Source organism: Patella vulgata, chromosome 5 (assembly GCF_932274485.2).
Source record: "Patella vulgata chromosome 5, xgPatVulg1.2, whole genome shotgun sequence".
Taxonomy (NCBI): Eukaryota; Metazoa; Mollusca; class Gastropoda; family Patellidae; genus Patella; species Patella vulgata.
In genome coordinates, this window is record NC_065883.2 from 9,294,254 (window position 1) to 9,314,008 (window position 19,755).

General features: G+C 38.3%; 1 protein-coding gene and 2 long non-coding RNA genes across 3 annotated transcripts; all 3 read left to right on the forward strand.

Moving 5' to 3' along the window:
* LOC126822439 (uncharacterized) lies at positions 1 to 5,508 on the forward strand. The gene is made up of 2 exons (XM_050551353.2): positions 1 to 195; positions 3,787 to 5,508. Exons 1-2 carry the CDS (start codon positions 83 to 85, stop codon positions 5,444 to 5,446), a joined length of 1,773 nt encoding a protein of 590 aa, XP_050407310.2. The 5' UTR covers positions 1 to 82; the 3' UTR covers positions 5,447 to 5,508.
* A 6,955-nt stretch (positions 5,509 to 12,463) lies between these two features.
* On the forward strand, positions 12,464 to 14,023 carry LOC126822475 (uncharacterized). The gene is made up of 3 exons (XR_007680838.2): positions 12,464 to 12,693; positions 13,117 to 13,201; positions 13,699 to 14,023. It is a non-coding gene; the product is annotated as an uncharacterized LOC126822475 (long non-coding RNA).
* Positions 14,024 to 16,765: 2,742 nt separating this feature from the next.
* LOC126822469 (uncharacterized) lies at positions 16,766 to 19,252 on the forward strand. Its single transcript, XR_007680833.2, has 2 exons — positions 16,766 to 16,964; positions 18,392 to 19,252. It is a non-coding gene; the product is annotated as an uncharacterized LOC126822469 (long non-coding RNA).
* The last annotated feature ends 503 nt before the right edge of the window (positions 19,253 to 19,755 follow it).

The window sequence follows — 19,755 nt, forward strand, 5'->3', positions numbered from 1 at the left end:
CATTCCTAATTTATTCTCGACGTAAGAAGGAGATGGATCTCTGTGTTCACATTGCAGGGTGACCTGCTTTTTATTAACTAGTATGACATGGGAAAGGATCGTATTGGATCAACACAAACTGACACAGAGACTAAAATCGTACAGTGACTGGACTTCTCCGAAATCGTATATTGAATTAGCTGTTGCTGGATTCAGGTAATAGTCAAAGTATATTATATTATTTTAATTAGTCCAGGACGTAGAATTGAAAAACAAAATCCCCACAGCTTCTTAAAGATGATATTCCACGTATGGACTTCTTGGCGTGGTGGGGATCACGTGGCTAAGTGGGTAAGACGCTGGCTCGCTAGTCTGGAGGTCGGGTGTTCGATCCCTGCATTGGCCGAGAAAGTTCATTCAGATTTTCCGGCGTGGTTTCCCCTTGTCAGTGATGCAGGATGGAGGGCCTGACAAGGACAGGTGTCTAGTCGTTCGGATGGGACGAAAAACCGAGGTCCCGTGTACACATTGGCATGCAGGCAAAAAATCCCTTGGCAGTTGGAATTTGATATAAGAGTAGGCCGTAGCGCCGCTGTCCGGGCAAAATTTCCCTCATAGCACATTGTATGGCGTATGCCCGTCTTCATTAGCCCAGGTCAGGAGCAGAACAGTTAAACCCCATTTCATTTCATTTCATTTCATTTCTTGACGTGGTTAGTTTATGGATTTATTCATGAAAACCTTAAACTGAAACATTTAAGAATTCTGCCCTTTCATTGGCCATTAACTGAGATTTATATTAGGATTTAACTCTCAACCAATGCAATGGCTGCATTTTACTATATTTAGTCCACAGGATCCTGGTATATGATGTCACGCAATACGCGTTAATACAGACAATCTTATTAAAATATGGTTTCGAATCCCCGGTTGTACGTGACAAGGAGAAGGGTCGCCTGTCCAACCTCGTGGGTCCTCCGGTTTCGTCCCACTGCTTAAGACCCCTACGTGCAAGCGAATTATTGAAATAAAAAAAATTAAAAACTATATGTTAGTCCCGAAATGACCTAGTTTGTGTCGAGTGGACGTTAAACCCATCTCTCTCTCTCTCTCTCTCTCTCTCTCTCTCTCTCTCTCTCTCATTAAAATAGGATCTGTGTTTTAATCCGATCGCGTTAATACACAGAATGAAATGGGATTTAACGCCCGACTGGGCTATGAATACGGAATACTAAAATCAAATGGTAATAATACTTTAATAGTTTTAAGAGCTATAAACCACTATTAATGTTGTTTCATAACATATGAAAGTGTCTCCGTGTTAGTTACATACATATAACAATATTTCGCTATAGACACTACTGGGTGATTAAACCTTGGTAACTCATAACAAGTATACACACCCTTGGATGATTAAACCCTAGTAACTCATAACAAGTATACACACCCTTGGATGATAAAGCCTTGATAACTTATAACAATGTACATCGCATACACCTCTGGCGTAGATTGTTTGTTCAATAATGTGATCGTCATGGGGCAATGATGTTTTAGTCATGTGAAAGTCATCCGGCTTTAGTCACGTTTCGTGATCATCCGGCTTTAGTCACGTTTCGTGACAGAATAATTCTGCTTGTCATTAGGTTATATTGTTCAAACTTGGTGTAGGCGTTTAATAGATGAGCCCCCCGTGGGTAAATACTGCTTTGACTAAGCGGTGATACCCAGAAGTCATGGGTTTTTTTTTTTTTGGTTTCATTACATCGAAGTATTGATTATGGTTTGATAAGTAGCATTGTCTGTTTATGCTACGTTTGATACATCGATGCTTCACAGAAAGATAACTGTGTTATTTATTATATGTCACTGGTAAGCTGATACAGTTGACTTATGAAACTAGGCCTTTTAGTAATGGCAATTCTTGTCATTAAATCATATAAGTGGTCAGTATTCTAAACTAATGTTAAGTTAGTATAAAAAGTGGTTTGAAATTATACATGCACGCCAATGTGTAGGCCTACACGGGACCTCGGTTTTTCGTCCCATCCAAACGACTAGACAGTTGTCCTTGTTAGGCTCTCCGTCCTGCATCACTGACAAGGGGGAACAACGCCGGAAAATCTATTTCACAATAATTGACATTGCAAAACGTGTGCAGTTTACAAGACGACGCCTGTGTCAATATTAAGATTTTGACAAAGAGTACGAGGAGCTGTTTGAAGAAAACTGTTATATTATGTTTACAGGTGACGATGCTAGACCACACATCATTCATATTCTGTACCTTTTCTTCATAACGAGAGAGCGAAGTAGGGTTTAACGTCTACTCTACACATGGTTCAATTTTATATTAATAATTCGCTTGTGCGTAGGGTTCTTTATAAGTTTGAGGTCACCGGAGTGCCTTTGTCCAACAGATGACGAATTCAGCCAACCAGGTCAGAAGGGAAGAAATTAAATTAAATTAAACTGAAAGTGTAGCATAAATAACTCTAACAATAAAATTGCCTGGTGCATTCTATAAGGAACCTAAAGTAAAATATTTCAAAACAGTCATTCAATTGCACTTTTATCTCACATTCGTCATCAAAAGGTGTCAAGAACCAAAAGATTGCAAGGTGTGGCCATCACGATATAAACCAAGGTCCTGAACGTGAATACCAAAGTGGATTATCCACGATTTGGGAAGTATCGTCGAGAAAAGTGGGAAACCTGTCAGGATTTCTGAAGAGACAGGGAGACAGAGAAAAATGGGGTTTAACGTCCATTAGACACAAACCCGGTCATTTCGGGACTAACGCGGTTCAATTTTATTTCAATAATTCGCTTGCGCGTAGGCTTATTTAGCAACGGAAGGAAACCGGAGGACTCGGGGAAAATCCACTAGGTTGGACAGGCGGACCTACTCCTTGTCACGTACAACAGGCGATTCGAAACCACGTCAGTTGACTCAATGACAGACCTTATGATACAACGCGGACGCGCTAACCATTCGCCCCCCCCCCCCCCCGATTTCTGAATGGCGTGTTGCGATTGTCATAGTGTGGGAAAACAACTTATCATTTAACCCAAATATTTCACATATGATGGGCAAAACTAAAGGTATTCACCCACACGTGCTCCTGTTTTATCGACGATACAGCTCAGACACCCTAATAATGAAAGATTTAAGTATTTTGTTGTCGAGGATGCTGGTATTTCTTTTCCATCATTTAATTTGTCGTCGTGTAATCAGTTCAACAGTATCGCGTTTATAACATTAGACGAATGAAAAGTCTCAAGAGTTCAGTTAAATTTATTACAAGTGTTTGACCATCTATGTAAGAGTCGTGATTTCCCGACTATCAAATAAACTACACTGATACTAATGGTCGCTATAATAGAATTAAAAATCCGAAATTCCAAAATGACATGAAATACCTGATCAATTTCTATGGCCCCAGTCAGTGAAATGAAATATGGTTTAACGTCCCACTTTTCTACAGCAGCAATGAAGAGGGTTGTGCTATGGTTTACTCTTTGTTCGAAATCCAATAGTCAACCGACAAGGTGTGCATGCTACCTCGGGATTTCGTACCATGCTGGCAATTTAAATCTCGGGGAACTTGCTCGACCAACACTGAACGCCGCATCTCCTGATTAGTTAGCCAGTGCTTTGATGAATCACTGTGTTTCCCCATTTAGTTATAGGTCATCAATGTCTTGCATGTAATAGGATATCATTACTTTCTAGAACGTCTGATACTACTACTCAATCCATGAGACTACATAGTTAATATAATTCAATTTGTTCTTTTATATTTACAGATATACTGGTACGGCAGACAGAGTTAAGTGTGATTACTGTAATAAAAAAGTTGTTCAATGGACTGTTAATGATGATGCATTAGAAGTTCACAGCAGATACGGACCAGACTGCATGTACTTAAAGCATCTTGGATACACCCAAGATTTAAAATTGCCGCGTTTTTCAAAGTTTTCTAAGTTTGTGGACAGATTAGAATCAGTTAGGACTGTACAAGAAGAATATCGACTAAATCTCCCCCCTTTTGAGTCTATTGCCGAAGCTGGGTTTTTCTATCTTGGAACACTTGATCGGATGAGTTGTTATCATTGCGGTTTAATTTTGAGAGATTGGGAAATGGACACGGACCCTGTTGCCACACACAAACGGTTTCGTCCTGGGTGTTATTTCATTATATGTTGGAGTGTCCAAACCTCTGGTAGAAACATAAACTCTCTTATACATCCTTACACGGAAAATCAATCAAGCCCATTGTCGAACCTAGCCCAACAATCTCTAACAACAAAAATAGGTGAAATACTTGTTAATCTAAGTGAAACCAGGGCATCCAGAAATCAGAATGTGACTGGGACAGCAGCATCGACTAACGAATCGTCTAAAGCCGATAATGTAAATACGTCTGAAATACGGTATCCTACTAAAGCAGGCAAAAGGGACAGGTCACGAGTACCACATAATCAGATCACATCCACATGCAAAGGGCAATTCAACAACAGCTTTGTACAAATCTATTCTTCAAATACTGATACAGATGTTTCTGATGGGATAGATAATGTTGATGTTGCCCCTCCAAACCAATTGAATTCAAAAAATGTCTCACCGAAGACAAAGAAGAGCCGCCATAAACATAGACAGAGGCTACAATCGTCCGATAGCGAAATGGAGAAAAATAAATTAAAAACGGACAATACAAAGACTGATCAAACACATGATGGGAACACCAACCAAAAACTGAAAGCCCCTCAAGTGACCGGGGCTAGCAATTCCCAGACTTCGTCTGAAAGGGAGCTTAAAAACTGGAGGAAGAAGAAAAAGGCAGGGACCCAGAAGACTATTCCAATTGCACCAACCGTATCAAGTAAAGAAAGAAATACTGATCCTTTGAATCTTGGTAAAGGTACATTTGGTAGTAACGGTTCGCTTCCTAAGCATCGTAAGTCACCGTTTACGTCTTCCAGCAATTCACAGATTCCAGAAGGGGCTTCATCAACGCCACACTTTCATTTGGCAAAACCTTTTAGCGATTCTGTAGACCAACAGCCGCATACACAATCATCTCGCAGTTCACCACCCGAGGGTCAAGCGTATCTATCACACCAACGAAGCATACCTGAAATTCATTCATCAGAGGTTGAAAGCCAACTTGCTGCACCTCAAGCCCACCTTCCGCAACTTCAAAGCTTACCCGTAAACAACACCCATTTTCCAGAATCTGCAATTACTACTGCTACTGCAGACAGTCACATAACCCAATCTCTACCACCAATGTTTAACCCAGAAGGTTTTAGCGAACTACCAATGATTCAGGCCGTATTACAGATGGGAGAGGTCAGCTACGATTCCGTTGTTAATACTATCTGTTCCAGATATAACACCCACGGTGATACTTTCCCTGATGCACAGTCTTTGTTATCAAGTATCTTAGACTCTGACATAGATTGAATGATACGTTATGTAAGGGCCATATCCTTTATTTTGCCTTCAAATGTTATATTTTCAAAATATTCATTTTTTATTATCTATTTTTCAACTATTATGGAGAGAACGTTTTGGGTCTTCATCTTACATTAATGGGTCTACATAATCATCATCATCAAATCTGGCGAAGACTCAATAGTATGAAATGACCTCGCTTGATTAGGGAAGGGAATAGGCCAACATCAACTCATAATGAATAACTCAATAACATTTCCTGGCGGATTTCGTGCTGAAATGGAAATAGCCGTAAGAGGTTTAAAATCGGTCAACTTTTATAATGCACGGAAAAATAATTTATTGCACCGGGTCTGCTTAGATCACGTGTCTATAGTACTTAATTCGTGTTTCAAATCGCTAACACGGATAGCTATCCTTCTGTCTTAATGTATTACCTGTTTTAAATTTAAATAACCTTTTATGCTCCTTTTGATATATCAATATTACAGGAAGTTATAGATTAATAATACAAGTATTAATATGTTGAGATCTTCTTAAATTAAATGTTAATAACAATACGTTTTAAACCCGCATGTACCAGGTCGAATAGTATGCATATGCATTAAATTAACTACATTTAAAACCCCAAACTGCATAACTTTTGTTCTCTTATTGTCGTCGGCGCTCTGTTGGTTTTCAGGCCCTGTTTTATGGAATAATTTACCTTTTAGTATAAGATCTTGCACGTCACCATAATATATTCTTTAAACAAAAAGGTTTCGATTTCCTGGTTAAACTTGAAAAGGGGTAGGGTCGCCTGTCCAACCTCGTGGGTTTTCTCCCGGTCCTGCGGTTTCTACCCACTGGTAAAGACCCCTACGCTCAAGCGAATAATTGAAATAAAATTGAACCACTTATCATATGATATAAGGTCTTTTAACCTGGAATGTTATGAAGATAAATAAACTATGTTTCATTTCAAGGTGGGTGGATTGGCCGAATGGTTAACACGTGCACGCTATATCATTAGGTCTGTCATTGAGTAAACTGGCGCGGTTTCGATTCCCCGGTTGTACGTGACAAGGAGTAGGGTAGAATGTCCAACCTCGTGGGTTTTCTACGGGCCCTTCGTTTTCCTCCCGCTGCTACAGACCCCTACGCGCAAGTTAATTATTGAAATAAAATTGAACCATACTATGTTAGTCTCGATATGACCTAGTTTGTGTCGAGTGGACTTTAAACCCATCCCTCTCTCTCTCTCCCCCCCACTCTCTCTCTCTCTCTCGCATATCATAACATGTCTGGTGGTAGTTAAACAGTATATCTCTATTACGTGTATTTAAATTGGTCAATACAGTTTACCATCTCTTAATTAAAAACAGATATCTGAATATTCTATACTAATATTTGTGACTGTCGTTTGTCTGTCTGTTTGTCTGTCTGTCTGTTCGGGGTTGGCGGCTACACTAGGTCTGCCCCGAGTCTGAAATTTGGGGTATAGGGGTAGCTCGGACCGGGGAGTAATATAGGCCAGGTGGCGTTAGTCTACCACTTCCGGTTTCGGAGTTATGACCCCCGAGCGAAGCCGGGTATCCTGCTAGTAAAATTATATTAATTTTTATTGTCTTATTTATGATTATATAGGTGGGCCATAAATATGTTGTAATAACAATGATTATACTTTATAAACAAGTAAAAGCGTTATATATTAATATTATTCCTCGATAAATATCAATTATATATATTAATCAAACTAAATTATGCATTATTTAGATTAAGTTATAAATAAATTCTTTATTTCGTTAATGAGGAAACAACCTTACAAAGAGCACAATCAACTAAAACTGTTCAGATTGATCAATCCTAACTAGATTAATGGTTATATGAAATCAATCCCCTCAATAACTATCTAATTACCGTCTTCCTTCGCCCAGTAGGAAGTTAAAACTCTTTTCATGCCATTACTATTCAGTTCATTTTACAATCAAAAAGCCGTATTGGACTATGGGACTAGTGCTAAATTCGATGTTCGACTGACGAAAGTTATTGACGTTAGACCGACCATTCCAAGCAGTACGGGGGGTTGGATGGCATAGTTGGTAGCACGTGCGCGCTGTATCATTAAGTCTGTCATTGAGTGGCGTGGTCTCGAATCCCCGGTTGTACGTGACAAGGAGTAGGGTCGCCTGTCCAACCTCGTGGGTTTTCTCCGGGTCCTCCGGTTTCCTCCCACTGCTAAAGACCCCTACGCGCAAGCGAATTATTGAAATAAAATTAAACCATATGTTAGTCCCGAAATGACCTAGTTTGTGTCGAGTGGACGTTAAACCCCATTTCTCTCTCTCTCCAAGCAGTACTTTTTTTCTGATATGTGTGCTTTTTGTTTGGGATCGGGTCTGGTTTTATGGGTATTTGTTTCGGGTAGGTTTTTTTTTTGAGGTGGTTTACACACATCCCCTAGTATAGTCTCTTTTTCCTTTGTAGGTCTAGTTTGATCACTATTAAGCGTTCAATAACTAGACATGTTCAATGTTATTGCACACTTTTGCTGGTTAACACTAGTTTTAGTAGACTAGAAATCATATAGAGAAGTGGGGTGGGTTTTCTGTGCAAAAACAACAAGCATGTTGAGCAGGTGTCAATTTTACAAGTCATTTATAGCACGCTTCATTCGTGAACAGGTTTACCCCTCGCCCTGCGGCCTCTGGTTAAACCGGTTACGCATGAAAGCCGTGCTATAAATATAACGTAACAATGCGTACAATAGTATTGTTTTATTGCACTTTTTATGTAAATGTTTAAACTGTTAATATTAAATTCATACACTTAAAACCCTTTATTGTATTTTAAAAACTGTTAATATTAAATTTATACACTTAAAACCCTTTGTTGTATTTTTACCGGATAATCCATTGTTATTAAAGATGCATTATGGGAGATTAGATAAAGAGCTGGTAGTTCGCATGATCATAGTTAAAAACTAGATAATGTAAAGCGAATTTGCTGAAAATTTAAGTCAAAGTGATCCCCTCTAAACCGAGATATGAGCTTTTGAATTTTAGGCCTAGCCTCGATCAACATTACTAAAGTCGGTACGATAAGAAAATGTAGTCTCGATTATCCATTTTTGGATTTAATCATCAATGAGCATTGAGCAGGTGATCGGATTCAAATCCAGTAAATATCGCAGTCTAGTGATGACATCGAGAGTTGATTCTGGTCTGGATTAGTTAATTAATGTCTAATTAATAATTTAGATAACATTTCTGGCCTAAAGAAAGACCTACAATAGGCATATATTTTAATGTGAGATTCAATCAGGGTTTAAATTAATGAAATGAAATGAAATGAAATGAAATGGGGTTTAACGTCCTACTGTTTTGCTCCGAACTGGGTTAATGAAGACGGGCATACGCCATACAGTGTGCCATGAGGGAAATTTTGCCCGGACAGCGGCACTACGGCCTACTCTTATATCGAATTCCAACTGTCAAGGGATCTTTTACGTGCACTCCAATGTCTACACGGGACCTCGGTTTTTCATCTCATCCGAATGGCTAGACAGCATCACTGACAAGGGGGAACCACGCCGGGTTTAAATTAATGACTATGGGTTGTTATGTACAGTTAACTACGTTGATTACAATCGGGGATACTCAACACACAATATAAAAGAGGGTTGCGTTGGACTCGGTGGTTTCGGAATGGGTGACACCACAGTTCATTTTTACGCTACCGTTCGAAATCTATGCATAATGATTAATTCCGAGGCCACACTGGAAAAGTTGCCTGTCTGTGTAGGTTTGCAACCCAAGCATTGTGAAGAATAGGAATACCCTGCAAGAGTTTCGACCAGCATTCGACTGAAAATTTGATTCTTGCTTTTTGGGGATCATTGTGGCTAAGTTGGTAAGAAGCTGGCTCGCTAGCCTAGTGGTCGGGTGTACGATCCCTGCATTGGCCGTGAAAGTTCATCCTGATTTTTCGACGTGGTTCTCCCTTGTCAGTGATGCAGGACGGAGGGCCTGACAAGGAAAGCTGTCTAGTCGTTCGGATGGTACCAAAAACTTAGGTCCGTGCACGTATAAGATCCCTTGACAAATGGAATTCGATATAAGAGTAGGCCGTGGTGCCGCTGTCCGGGCAAAATTTCCCTCATAGCACACTGTGTGGCGTATGCTTGTCTTCATTAGTCCAGTTCGGAGCAGAACAGTATGACATTTAAACACTATTTCATTTCATTTCATTTCATTCTTGCTTTTGTTACACCTTGTTTAGACTAATGCAACAGCTGGGAGTTTAGACATCTATTAACCCCCCCACACACACACACGCGCAAGAGAATTAACTAAAATTCCCGATATAACGGAGTTTGTGGCGAGTGGGCGTTCCCCCCCACTCCTACACATACACACACACCCCTCTTTTTTCTCCTTCTCATTAACATTTTTTATAAAGAAGATGAGTAGATGTATCTAGCCTGTACCTGTTGCGATAATTTACCAAACGTAACGCGGTATAAATGAAACAAGTAGCTAGTTATAGCACGTTAATATCTTTTTCATTTCTTTTTCCCCCGAATCTTTACTACGTCAGCCCTCAATATTGAAAATGAAAATAATTAATCGAAACGAGTTAATGATGAAGTAAACTGGATAACCTACTCTAAATGACGTCAGGCGTGTTCGTACGTCATGGCGCTATTCTGACCAAAGCCCTGTATATGGCTTTGATTCTGACTTCTATATATAAGTCAGAAAAAAAAATGATGATGATGAAATGGGGTTTAACGTCCTACTGTTCTGCTCCTATACTGGGCTAATGAAGCCGGGCATACGCCACACAGTGTGCTATGAGGGAAATTTTGCCCGGGTAGGGGCACTTTCGCTTACTCTTATATAGAATTCCAACTGCCAAGGGATCTTTTACGTGCATTTCAATGTATACACGGGACCTCCGTTTTTTGTCTCATCCGAAGGTCAGAAAAAGGAGTGACGTAGGAGCGAGTTTGACGTATTAGAGCAGGTTATTTAGTCTAACGATGAAACTTCTATTTTTTTTTACCAGTTTTAACATTATCATTTATTCATAATTTGAGAAGGAAAACTTGTGTGAGGCCTCAATACAGAAAATCAGAAATGGTCCAATTGACATGTATCACAAAGACAAAGATTGAAAACGATTAAGTAGTCGGGTAAATTTTTTATAAGGTGATGGATGACCATTATAGAAATCATAGTTGTCTACCATGATGAAACAGGTATAGTACTTACATTTAACAAAAAACATGTTTCATACAAATAGCTTCTGGTCCGTGCAATTTATTTTAGTTTAAAGGGCCAATCTCGATTATATTTTTGAGAATAAAACTGCTTAATTTTGTGTTAAAAATTCCTTAAAATCTTATAGATCTGTCAGTCTTTATCAGGAACTTGAGACCGATGTCCTAAGCTGTATTATACGGTGTCTGGATAAAACCAGACTTTTATTTTATAAAAGTAATGTGTAGGTAACATTTACCTTTTGATATCAAGTACAGCACTGGGTTATGCACTGTATATACCTCTAAAAGAAAGGCAATAGATTATCAGGTCACCCGACGAAAAAAATTACCCGAAATCTTAAAAGAGTTACGTGTCCGGATAAGCGGTTTTGACGTTCACGTCCAAAAAGACTCAATATTTAAGACAAGATAAATACACCATTCCTCTTAAACATACATTATGCAAGAGCAAAATCGGCCTATTGTAGGTCTTTCTTTAGGCCTGAAATGTTATAAAAACTATTAATTAGACATTAATTAACTTATCCAGACCATAATCAGCTCTCGATGTCAAGACTTGCCTGCGATATTTGTTGGATTACAGTCCGATTTGCTGCAAAACTTTCCTTCGTGATTAACGATTAAATGGATAATCAAGACTATTAGTTTTGTCTTATCGACTTCAGTAATGATGATCGAGGCTAAGCGGAACTTTCATCCGCTTGGTTCTCGGTTCATAGTGGATCAATTTGACTGAAATTTTCAGCAAATTGCCTTTACATTATCTAGTTTTCAACTATTATAGTGAGAACTGCCAACTCGTTACCAAATCTCCCATAATGTATCTTTAAACGTCATACATACTTTTATTTCTGAGACTGTTAAAATCGGGATAGTCCCTTTAAATCTTCTGAAATTAACTTGTAACTTTGGCAGAATGATTTACCAATTGACTTGTTATTTGGCCGTCTACCCATTTTATGTCGTTTTTCGTTTCGTTTCGTTTCATTTTCCATACCTAATATAATGCTAGGAATGATCTAATCTTTAATTTATTGTACCTGTTCTATTGATTCGCCATTTGCGATATAAAACTTATATTATGCCAGACTCGAATGTAGAAATTCTAGACAATTAAACGATACTATAAAATCAACGATCTATTCTCATTTAATTGAACCAGATCCCTCAAAACATGTATTGTTCATTCACCAATCGAGATACAAAACGTATACTATTCCAGGCTTCAAGGGGGTGGGGGAGGGGGTGGATGGCTGAATGGTTTGCACGTGCGCGCTGTATCATAAAATCTGTCATCGATTCAACTGGCGGGGTTTCGATTCCCCGGTTGTACGTGACAAGGAGTAGGGTCGCCTGTCCAACTTCGTGGGTTTTTCTCCGGGTCCTCCGGTTTCCCCCCCCCCCCCCCACTGCTAAAGATCCCTACGCGCAAGCGAATTATTGAAATAAACTTGAACCAAATGTTAGTCCCGAAATGACCTAGTTTGTGTCGAGTGGACATTAAACCAAATCTCTCTCTCTCTCTCTCTCTCTCTCTCTCCAGGCTTCAGTTTTGAAATATTGAAGTATTAAACGATAATAATTTACAATGTATTACTAATTTACTGTACCAGTTTTTCACCATTTGAGAAAGCAACTGAAAAAACAAACAAGGGGAAACAAATTTGTGGATTGAGTGGACACCAAAAGAAATGACACACATCACAAAGGAAGAAAGAGATTTAAAAGAGAGAAAAACGTCGGTACGATTTTTACAAGTTGATGGATGAGAAAAGATATTGTCTATAATAATGATACATGCTATAATACTTAGCTTTAATAAAAACCATGTTACATACTAATAACTTAAAGAAATGATTTGATCAAGGGGTAAAATAACTGGTTGGTTAAATGTATATAAGGACGGAATTAACCTATAGTTAGCATTCAGAAGACAACAAAGAAACCTACAGGCAAGCAGTATTCGAATAGTATCAAGTCCATAAATCAGGTAAGCTGTTCCTTTTTTTAATTACTGAAACACAACCAAATATTTCCAGCTAAGTTTTAGCGCTGCAAAAATCAAAAGTCGAGTGAATAGGCACACCATTCTCGTTCATGTGAGTCCAAGAGTCGAATACTTACATTCGACTTCTATGAAGAACATTTGGGAATTTTTCAATATCCGCCCCCTGTTTCCAGTGTGGCATGACAAGGAAAATATTCAGAGTTATCCGGAAGGAACAAAAGATCGTATACATTTGCGTTTACGTAAACGACCTAAATGTCTCTTTAAAGCGGAACTAGTAAAGTTAACCGGATGTCAGTCCCAAAATTTTCAATATAAAATCCAATGAAAATTTGTATTTTTAACTCCATTAAAGAGGTTGTGTTGTTTTAACATCGTTATAATATTTGTTTATAATCATTTCAGATCAAAATGAAAGTAGAAATGATTTTAGCGTTTATTGTTGTTTTGGTAACTATGTCGTTAAGTAATGCTGCAAATTCGAACGAAGGTGAGTTCTGTAATCTGAAATATCCAACTCTTAATTGAACAAAAGTATCTAAAATGCCCATTTAGTGTTATATGTTTTCATAGCGGTTGTGCGGGGGCTAGATCTATTTGATAAGGCTTACTCAATTTTCGTCCAGGTCGCTGAGATGTAAATAAGGTTAGAGTACGTGATTGTTGGCGAGATTGTAGGTTAGGGTGAGGGTAAGCGTTAGGGCTAGGTCCAGGATTAGGGTTGGGATTAGCGCTAGCGCTGTTCACATCTCGTGACCTTTTACCAGCCTTGAAGTTGTCCTTATAAAATAGATCTAAACATTGCGCAGGTTGGTAATTCCCACACGACGTGGTATAAACCCCACAAGGGCCAGGGTTAAATGAATGAACTTGGCGTTTGTTAAAGGTAAGGCCTGAAAATAAACAAGACCCGGTTTGAACGCCAGAAATCCCAATATTGTTTTTATCAATATTCAAATTTTTGTTTTTTGATTTTCTTTTTATCAGATCCGGATAGGCAAAACTTTGGTGGTGGACTTTTTCCTGGAAATGGTTTCTTGAACAATCTATTCCAACCAGCGCAACCATATCAACCAATGAACCGATTTAACAGATTCCCTAACCGATTTGGTAATCCACGGTTGAATAGATTTGGACAAAATAGATGGGCAGGTCAAAATAATTTCTTTAATCCAGGAAGTTGGGGAGGAAACCAACGATCTGTTAACCCATATCAGATTGCTGGCCCTAGCAGTAACTTTATCTGGTAATCATTTTGAAGATGTAATTATTGTTATTGTAACATGAATATCATATGCATTCCATATAACTGATCTGTTATATTGATCTCATGATCTGTAATATTAATCTGTAATATTAATCTGTAATATTGTTTGATATGTATTTGATTGATCTGTGTTATTGATCTGTAGTATTGATTTATAATGTCGATTTGTCTGTAATATTGATTGATCTTTAATACTGATTTATCTGTAATATTAATAGGTTTGTAATATTGATTGGTTTGTAATTTTGTATATATAATATTGATTTGTAATATTGGTCTGTAATATTGATTAATCTTTAATATTGATCTATATTAAATATTGATCTATATTAAATATTGATCTATTTTAAATATAAGTGTGCGATTAAATAATTAAAAATTATATTTGCTGTTTTTTGTAAATATAAGAGATAGACAAATACTGTTTTAAGTGACCGTTGAATAAAGAGATGAAACAACAGAATTTCTACGGGGGGAATTTATCGTGACCGCTTACAAGGAGATGTCGCTGAATAGGAGTGGCTGCTCATACAGATTCTACTGTAGTAAGAAAAGATGCATGGGTCGTATGTAGGATGTGGCGACCTGTTTCCGACATCGCCCGCTCTCCACGTCTGACAGAAGGCCCATGGTGCTACATTACTCGCTTAGCCACAGCGGCGCAGACAAATAAACAAGTCCTTAAATCATTTTACTGAACATTCACGTGAATTTCAGTTGAACTGATTTAATCAAATACAATACTTCCTCACTGGCGGTATCGTTTGCATAATAGTAAGTTCAATTTAAACAATGTGATTGGACTTTGGGTCATTTTAGATCTTTCACAACGTAATACAGAACAAAATGTGTATTACAGAACAAAATGTGTATTACAGAACACCATTAAAAGTGTGGCAGTTTCGTGTTATAAGTCCTTTATGCTGAGTCCTGTCATGCAATGCGTTACGATAAGACTGTCCGTTTGAGTCCAAGATCGGGTACGTGCAGATATGTTCGGATACGTTTCAATACGATCAACACGATTGCTACGACTGACCTCAATATAAGACCTGATAGTAACACTACGATTACCCCAAGATTAAAACCATGATTTCAATCATAGCGCGAATCGTGATAGTGGGAACCTAGCATTAGCATAAACATGCCAAGCTCTGTAATATTGGTGTCAATTATGCGACATTATGTGGAATGTGTTTGCAAAAAACACGGCGTGTGCTCGTATCTCTGAGTCAATGGGCTTCAAAGATAACGGAAATACTTTAGTTGAACGGAAACAGATGACAATGTATGATCAAGATATCGGTGTATGATTAATGGGGAACCTAGAAATCGAAACCACGCTATTTGACTCGATGATAAACCTTACAATCAAAACCCACGTGTTATACCATTAAGCCACGTTATGAGTAAGGAAGATCAGAACGTACGATAAGATGCTTCCTCATTTTTTAACCAGTCCCGTAACTAGGGGGCGGGGGGAAGACCCACCCCTCCTGCAAAAATTTTCGCCTCCGTTAAACTTTTGTCGACCATAGTTATACATTGTCCGCCAATCTTACAGCACCCCTGAGAACACTTCCCGCCCCGCCCCCTCGTTGCTCTGAACTAGTTACGGCCCTGTTTCTAACGGCGCCCTAGTGAAGTTTCAAGCTTGAAGGGGTGGTCCTATCACTATATTTCTGGATGAAATTGGCACGTGAAAATTAAAATTATTATTATCATCAAAAAAAGGCATACCTATTTGACATATATTAAACGAAATGAAATGAAATGGGGTTTAACGTCCTACTGTTCTGCTCCTAAACTGGGCTAATGAAGACGGATCTTTTACGTGCACGCAAATGTGTACACGGGACCTCGGTTTTCCGTCCCATCCGCAGGACTAGACAGCTGTCCTTGTCAGGCCCTCTATCCTGCATCACTGACAAGGGGAAATCACGCTGGAAAATCTAAATGAACTTTCTCGGCGCGGACAGTGCAGGGATCGAACACCCGACCTCCAGGCTAGCGAACCAGCGTGTTACCCACTTAACCACCATGACCCCCATATTAAACAATGTTCTTTTTGCGGTATGTATCTAAAACGGTGTTCTTATTGCTATATGGTTATAAATACCTTTGTACTAAACTACAGAATTATTATCTTTGATCTAGACACTTTATCATACAATATAGTCAAAATGAACAGATTTATGCCATCTTGGAGTTTTTGTGGCCATCTTGGATTTTTTTTATAATATTTTAAATGAAAATTAATACCCTTATGCTAGGTTCCCACTATCACGATTCCTGCTATCTTGGAGTTTTGTGGCCATCTTGGATTTTTTATAATATTTTAATGAAAATTAATACCCTTATGCTAGGTTCCCACTATCACCATTCGCGCTACGATTGAAATCGTGGTTTTAATCGTAGTGTAATCGTGGTGATCCTATCGTGTCGTATCATATGTTGAGGTCAGTCGTAGGAATCGTGTTGATAGCATCGAAACGTATCCGCTCATACCTGCACTTATCTCATCGTGGACTCAATAGGGACAATCCTATATCGTAACGAATCATCGCGTGACAGTGTGAACCTAGCATTAGGAAAAAGTTTTGATGTTTTATAATCTGTCATACCCGTGAATGTATTGGTAAAAAAATCCACACAATTCTTGACTTCATTGGTATTCAAATTGTGAAAGACAACATCTAATTTATAACGTTTGATTTATTAAATAAGTATTTCCTGTTGATTCTGATAACCAAACATTTCCTGTTTCAACTCGTGATTAATATGAAATCATTTTTTGTATAGTTTCCTTCATGGGGAATTTGTATTTTCGCTGGAAGTTCTGGTAGTCATATACGGAGCTGGACAACCGAGAATCACAAAGTAAAAGATTATATTTTCACAATCTTGTATTTTATTTAGTTAAATGTAATTTTCATTGGAAGTCTCCTGCAGTTAAATTCGGAGCTGGAGAACCGAGAATCAGAAGGTAATGGATTGTATTTTATTTGAGTGAAATTCAATCTGCGTTAATCATATTATATGTTTTCTTTATATAAATTGTTATTGAAGACTTATTTTGTTATCTGTTACTGATCGACTTTATATACATTGTTATTGAAGACTTATTCTGTTACCAGTTACAACTCGACTTCTTCGCAAATTTATTCGTAGATTCGGTACTGTCAAAGGGGGTTGGGTTCTCTTCTCTCTGTATACTGTCAAGGTAAGTCGTGCGGGGGACGGGAGGAGCGGGCGGGGTCTCTTCGCTCCATATACTGTCGACAGAAATGAAGTGAAATGGGGTTAAATGTCGTACTTGTCTGCACCAACCGGGATAAGGGAGTTAGTGACCGAATGGTGAACACGTCATTGAGTCAAGTGGCTTGGTTTCAATTTGTACGTCACAAGGGGTATGTCTGGCCAGCCTCGTGAGTTTTATTCCAGGCCCTACGGGTTCCTTCAACTGCTTTTAAGCAAGAAACGCACGCACAAGCGAATTGTTGAAATAAAATTGAACCACGTAATCAATGGTATAATGAGGAGTGGATTGGTAACATTTGGTCGTTGATGTGTTTGGGGGGGGGGCGGCGAAGGGGAGGGGGTAACAGTTTCATATGGGCCCTGTTTCTCGAAATTTTAACTAAAGATACTTCATTTTTGATTGGCTAAGCACTAAAATCATTCTAATGTTATCCTATCAAATTACTAAAATTTGGATTTTATCTTAGTTAAAATTTCCGTTCGACAGCCTTCCTCTGAAAGGGGTTAAGTCTTTAACTGAATCCCATCAACGGTCTTCGACTTTGTAAAAACAACTTATTTGTCAATCAATTTAAATCCACATTGCTGTTGTTATCTTAACGTGAAAAGGTGGCCCTCTGATACCTAGCTATTTTAAATACAAATCCGACAACCTGTTTACTAATTTTAAATTAATTTTCGTCTTTGTTATATTATATTTTGTTACCATTTAAATGTATGACAAGATCGGATAACCCATTCTCCGGAACCTTAATATAGACGAAAATGGGTATAAAAGCTCATATTGAAGTGATCTAATTAATTCTTTAAAAAAAACTTATTGTAATTTGTAAACAATACCCGGTGGAACCCGCGAACGGCAGAAATGGATCGACAATCCTTTGTGCCTGCATAGTCCGGAGGTTTTTGATTATTATTTTGTCCTTCATGAATCAGCCACTTTTGATGACTTCCATATTGTCTTCTGAGATATGTTTTTCTATGTCTATTACAAAAGGCACTATAGTTTATTAGTATTAAAATAATATTTATGATGATGTAACGATTGGAGTCCGTTTGGATTTATAGGGATCAAGATACTTATTCAAAATGGCGTGTTCTGCCATGGCGATATCTATATAATTTCTATGGATTGCTCATTATATGTTTCAGATTGAGACAGAATAATTGTTAAAATGGGATCTATTTATCGATGTCATCTTTACCTCATGTTAGTTTCATGTGGATGGCTGATAACTGTTTACGCCTCATGGAAACCAGGGTGTGAAGGTCAATTCCTGTACAATCCTAAAGACGGATACACGTGTAAATATGCCGAATGCAGAAAATCTGGCCCGACGAATCGAAAATTCCACGTGGTCTGCGAGAAAAGGAATCAGCAACCATATGAATGTGTCTATGAGGGCAATCCACATAGTTGTCACTATTACAACTCTCATCAAAGGGAGTTTTATAAAGGCCTGTCCGTCGCAGCTGGAAGAGATCAACTCACTGCCTGTTCACAATCTCAGCTAGTTTTTGAAAAATGCAGGGATATTAAAATGACCAGGACGATCAACAGGCGCAACAAGGCTGATCCATTTTGTAACGTTAAACAGGATTTCTTATTCTATGTCGTATAAAAACGGGAAATTAACCCTCATGATGCTTTAATGCTTTATTTTCTTTAATCTTTCTTCTTTCCCCAGCATAACCTCAGTCTGGTGCTTTATCCTACACATAATTCATAAATACACTATTTACGAGGAAATATTTAGTATTCATAATTCATAAATACACTATTTACGAGGTAATATTTAGTATTCATAATTCGTAAATACACTATTTACGAGGTAATCTTTAGTTGTGAAAGACTTTAGTTCTTAAAACCCTTTTCATATTCAACTTTATTATATTCTGTCGAGTATTTCATACAATTAAATTGCTGTTCATGAAAATGCACATTTGCATTAAATGCTTATTCATAATGTTTTTGCACAAACAATGTTTGTAAAAATAAAAATGGGCTCACTATTCTTCGTTTTATTTTATAATTCGAAAAACAAATCCTTCGTTCTGTTATATGCCGACATGTTAATGTCCACTCCACACAAGCTAGGGTATTATGAGACTAACATATGAGGCAATATTATATCAATAATTCGAATGGCAGCATGAGTCTTTGACAGTTGTTGGTGGTGGGGGTGGGGGATAGATCCTGAGAAAACCCACCAACATGCAGGCGACCCTACGCCTTGTCACGTTCAAGCGGGGAATTGAAACCTCTTCACTAGGCTATTTTGATACTAACATATGGTGCAATATCATTTCAATAATTCGAATGTCAGCAGGAGTCTTTGACAGGTGTTGGGGAGTGGGGGGGGTATGTCCGGAGAAACCCCATGCAGGCGACCCTACGTCTTGTCACGAACAAGTCTGGAATCGAAACCACGCCACTTGACTCAATGACAAGGCTTATGATTATCAAGCGGTAAGCTTTATGGGTTTCCCCGTATATGAAATACTTGGTAGTGTGG

Coding starts and splice junctions, on each gene's coding strand:
- LOC126822439 (XM_050551353.2), top strand. CDS start 83: ATGACATGGGAAAGGATCGTATTGGATCAACACAAACTGACACAGAGA. Junction 196..3,786: donor TTAGCTGTTGCTGGATTCAG/GTAATAGTCAAA, acceptor TTATATTTACAG/ATATACTGGTACGGCAGACA.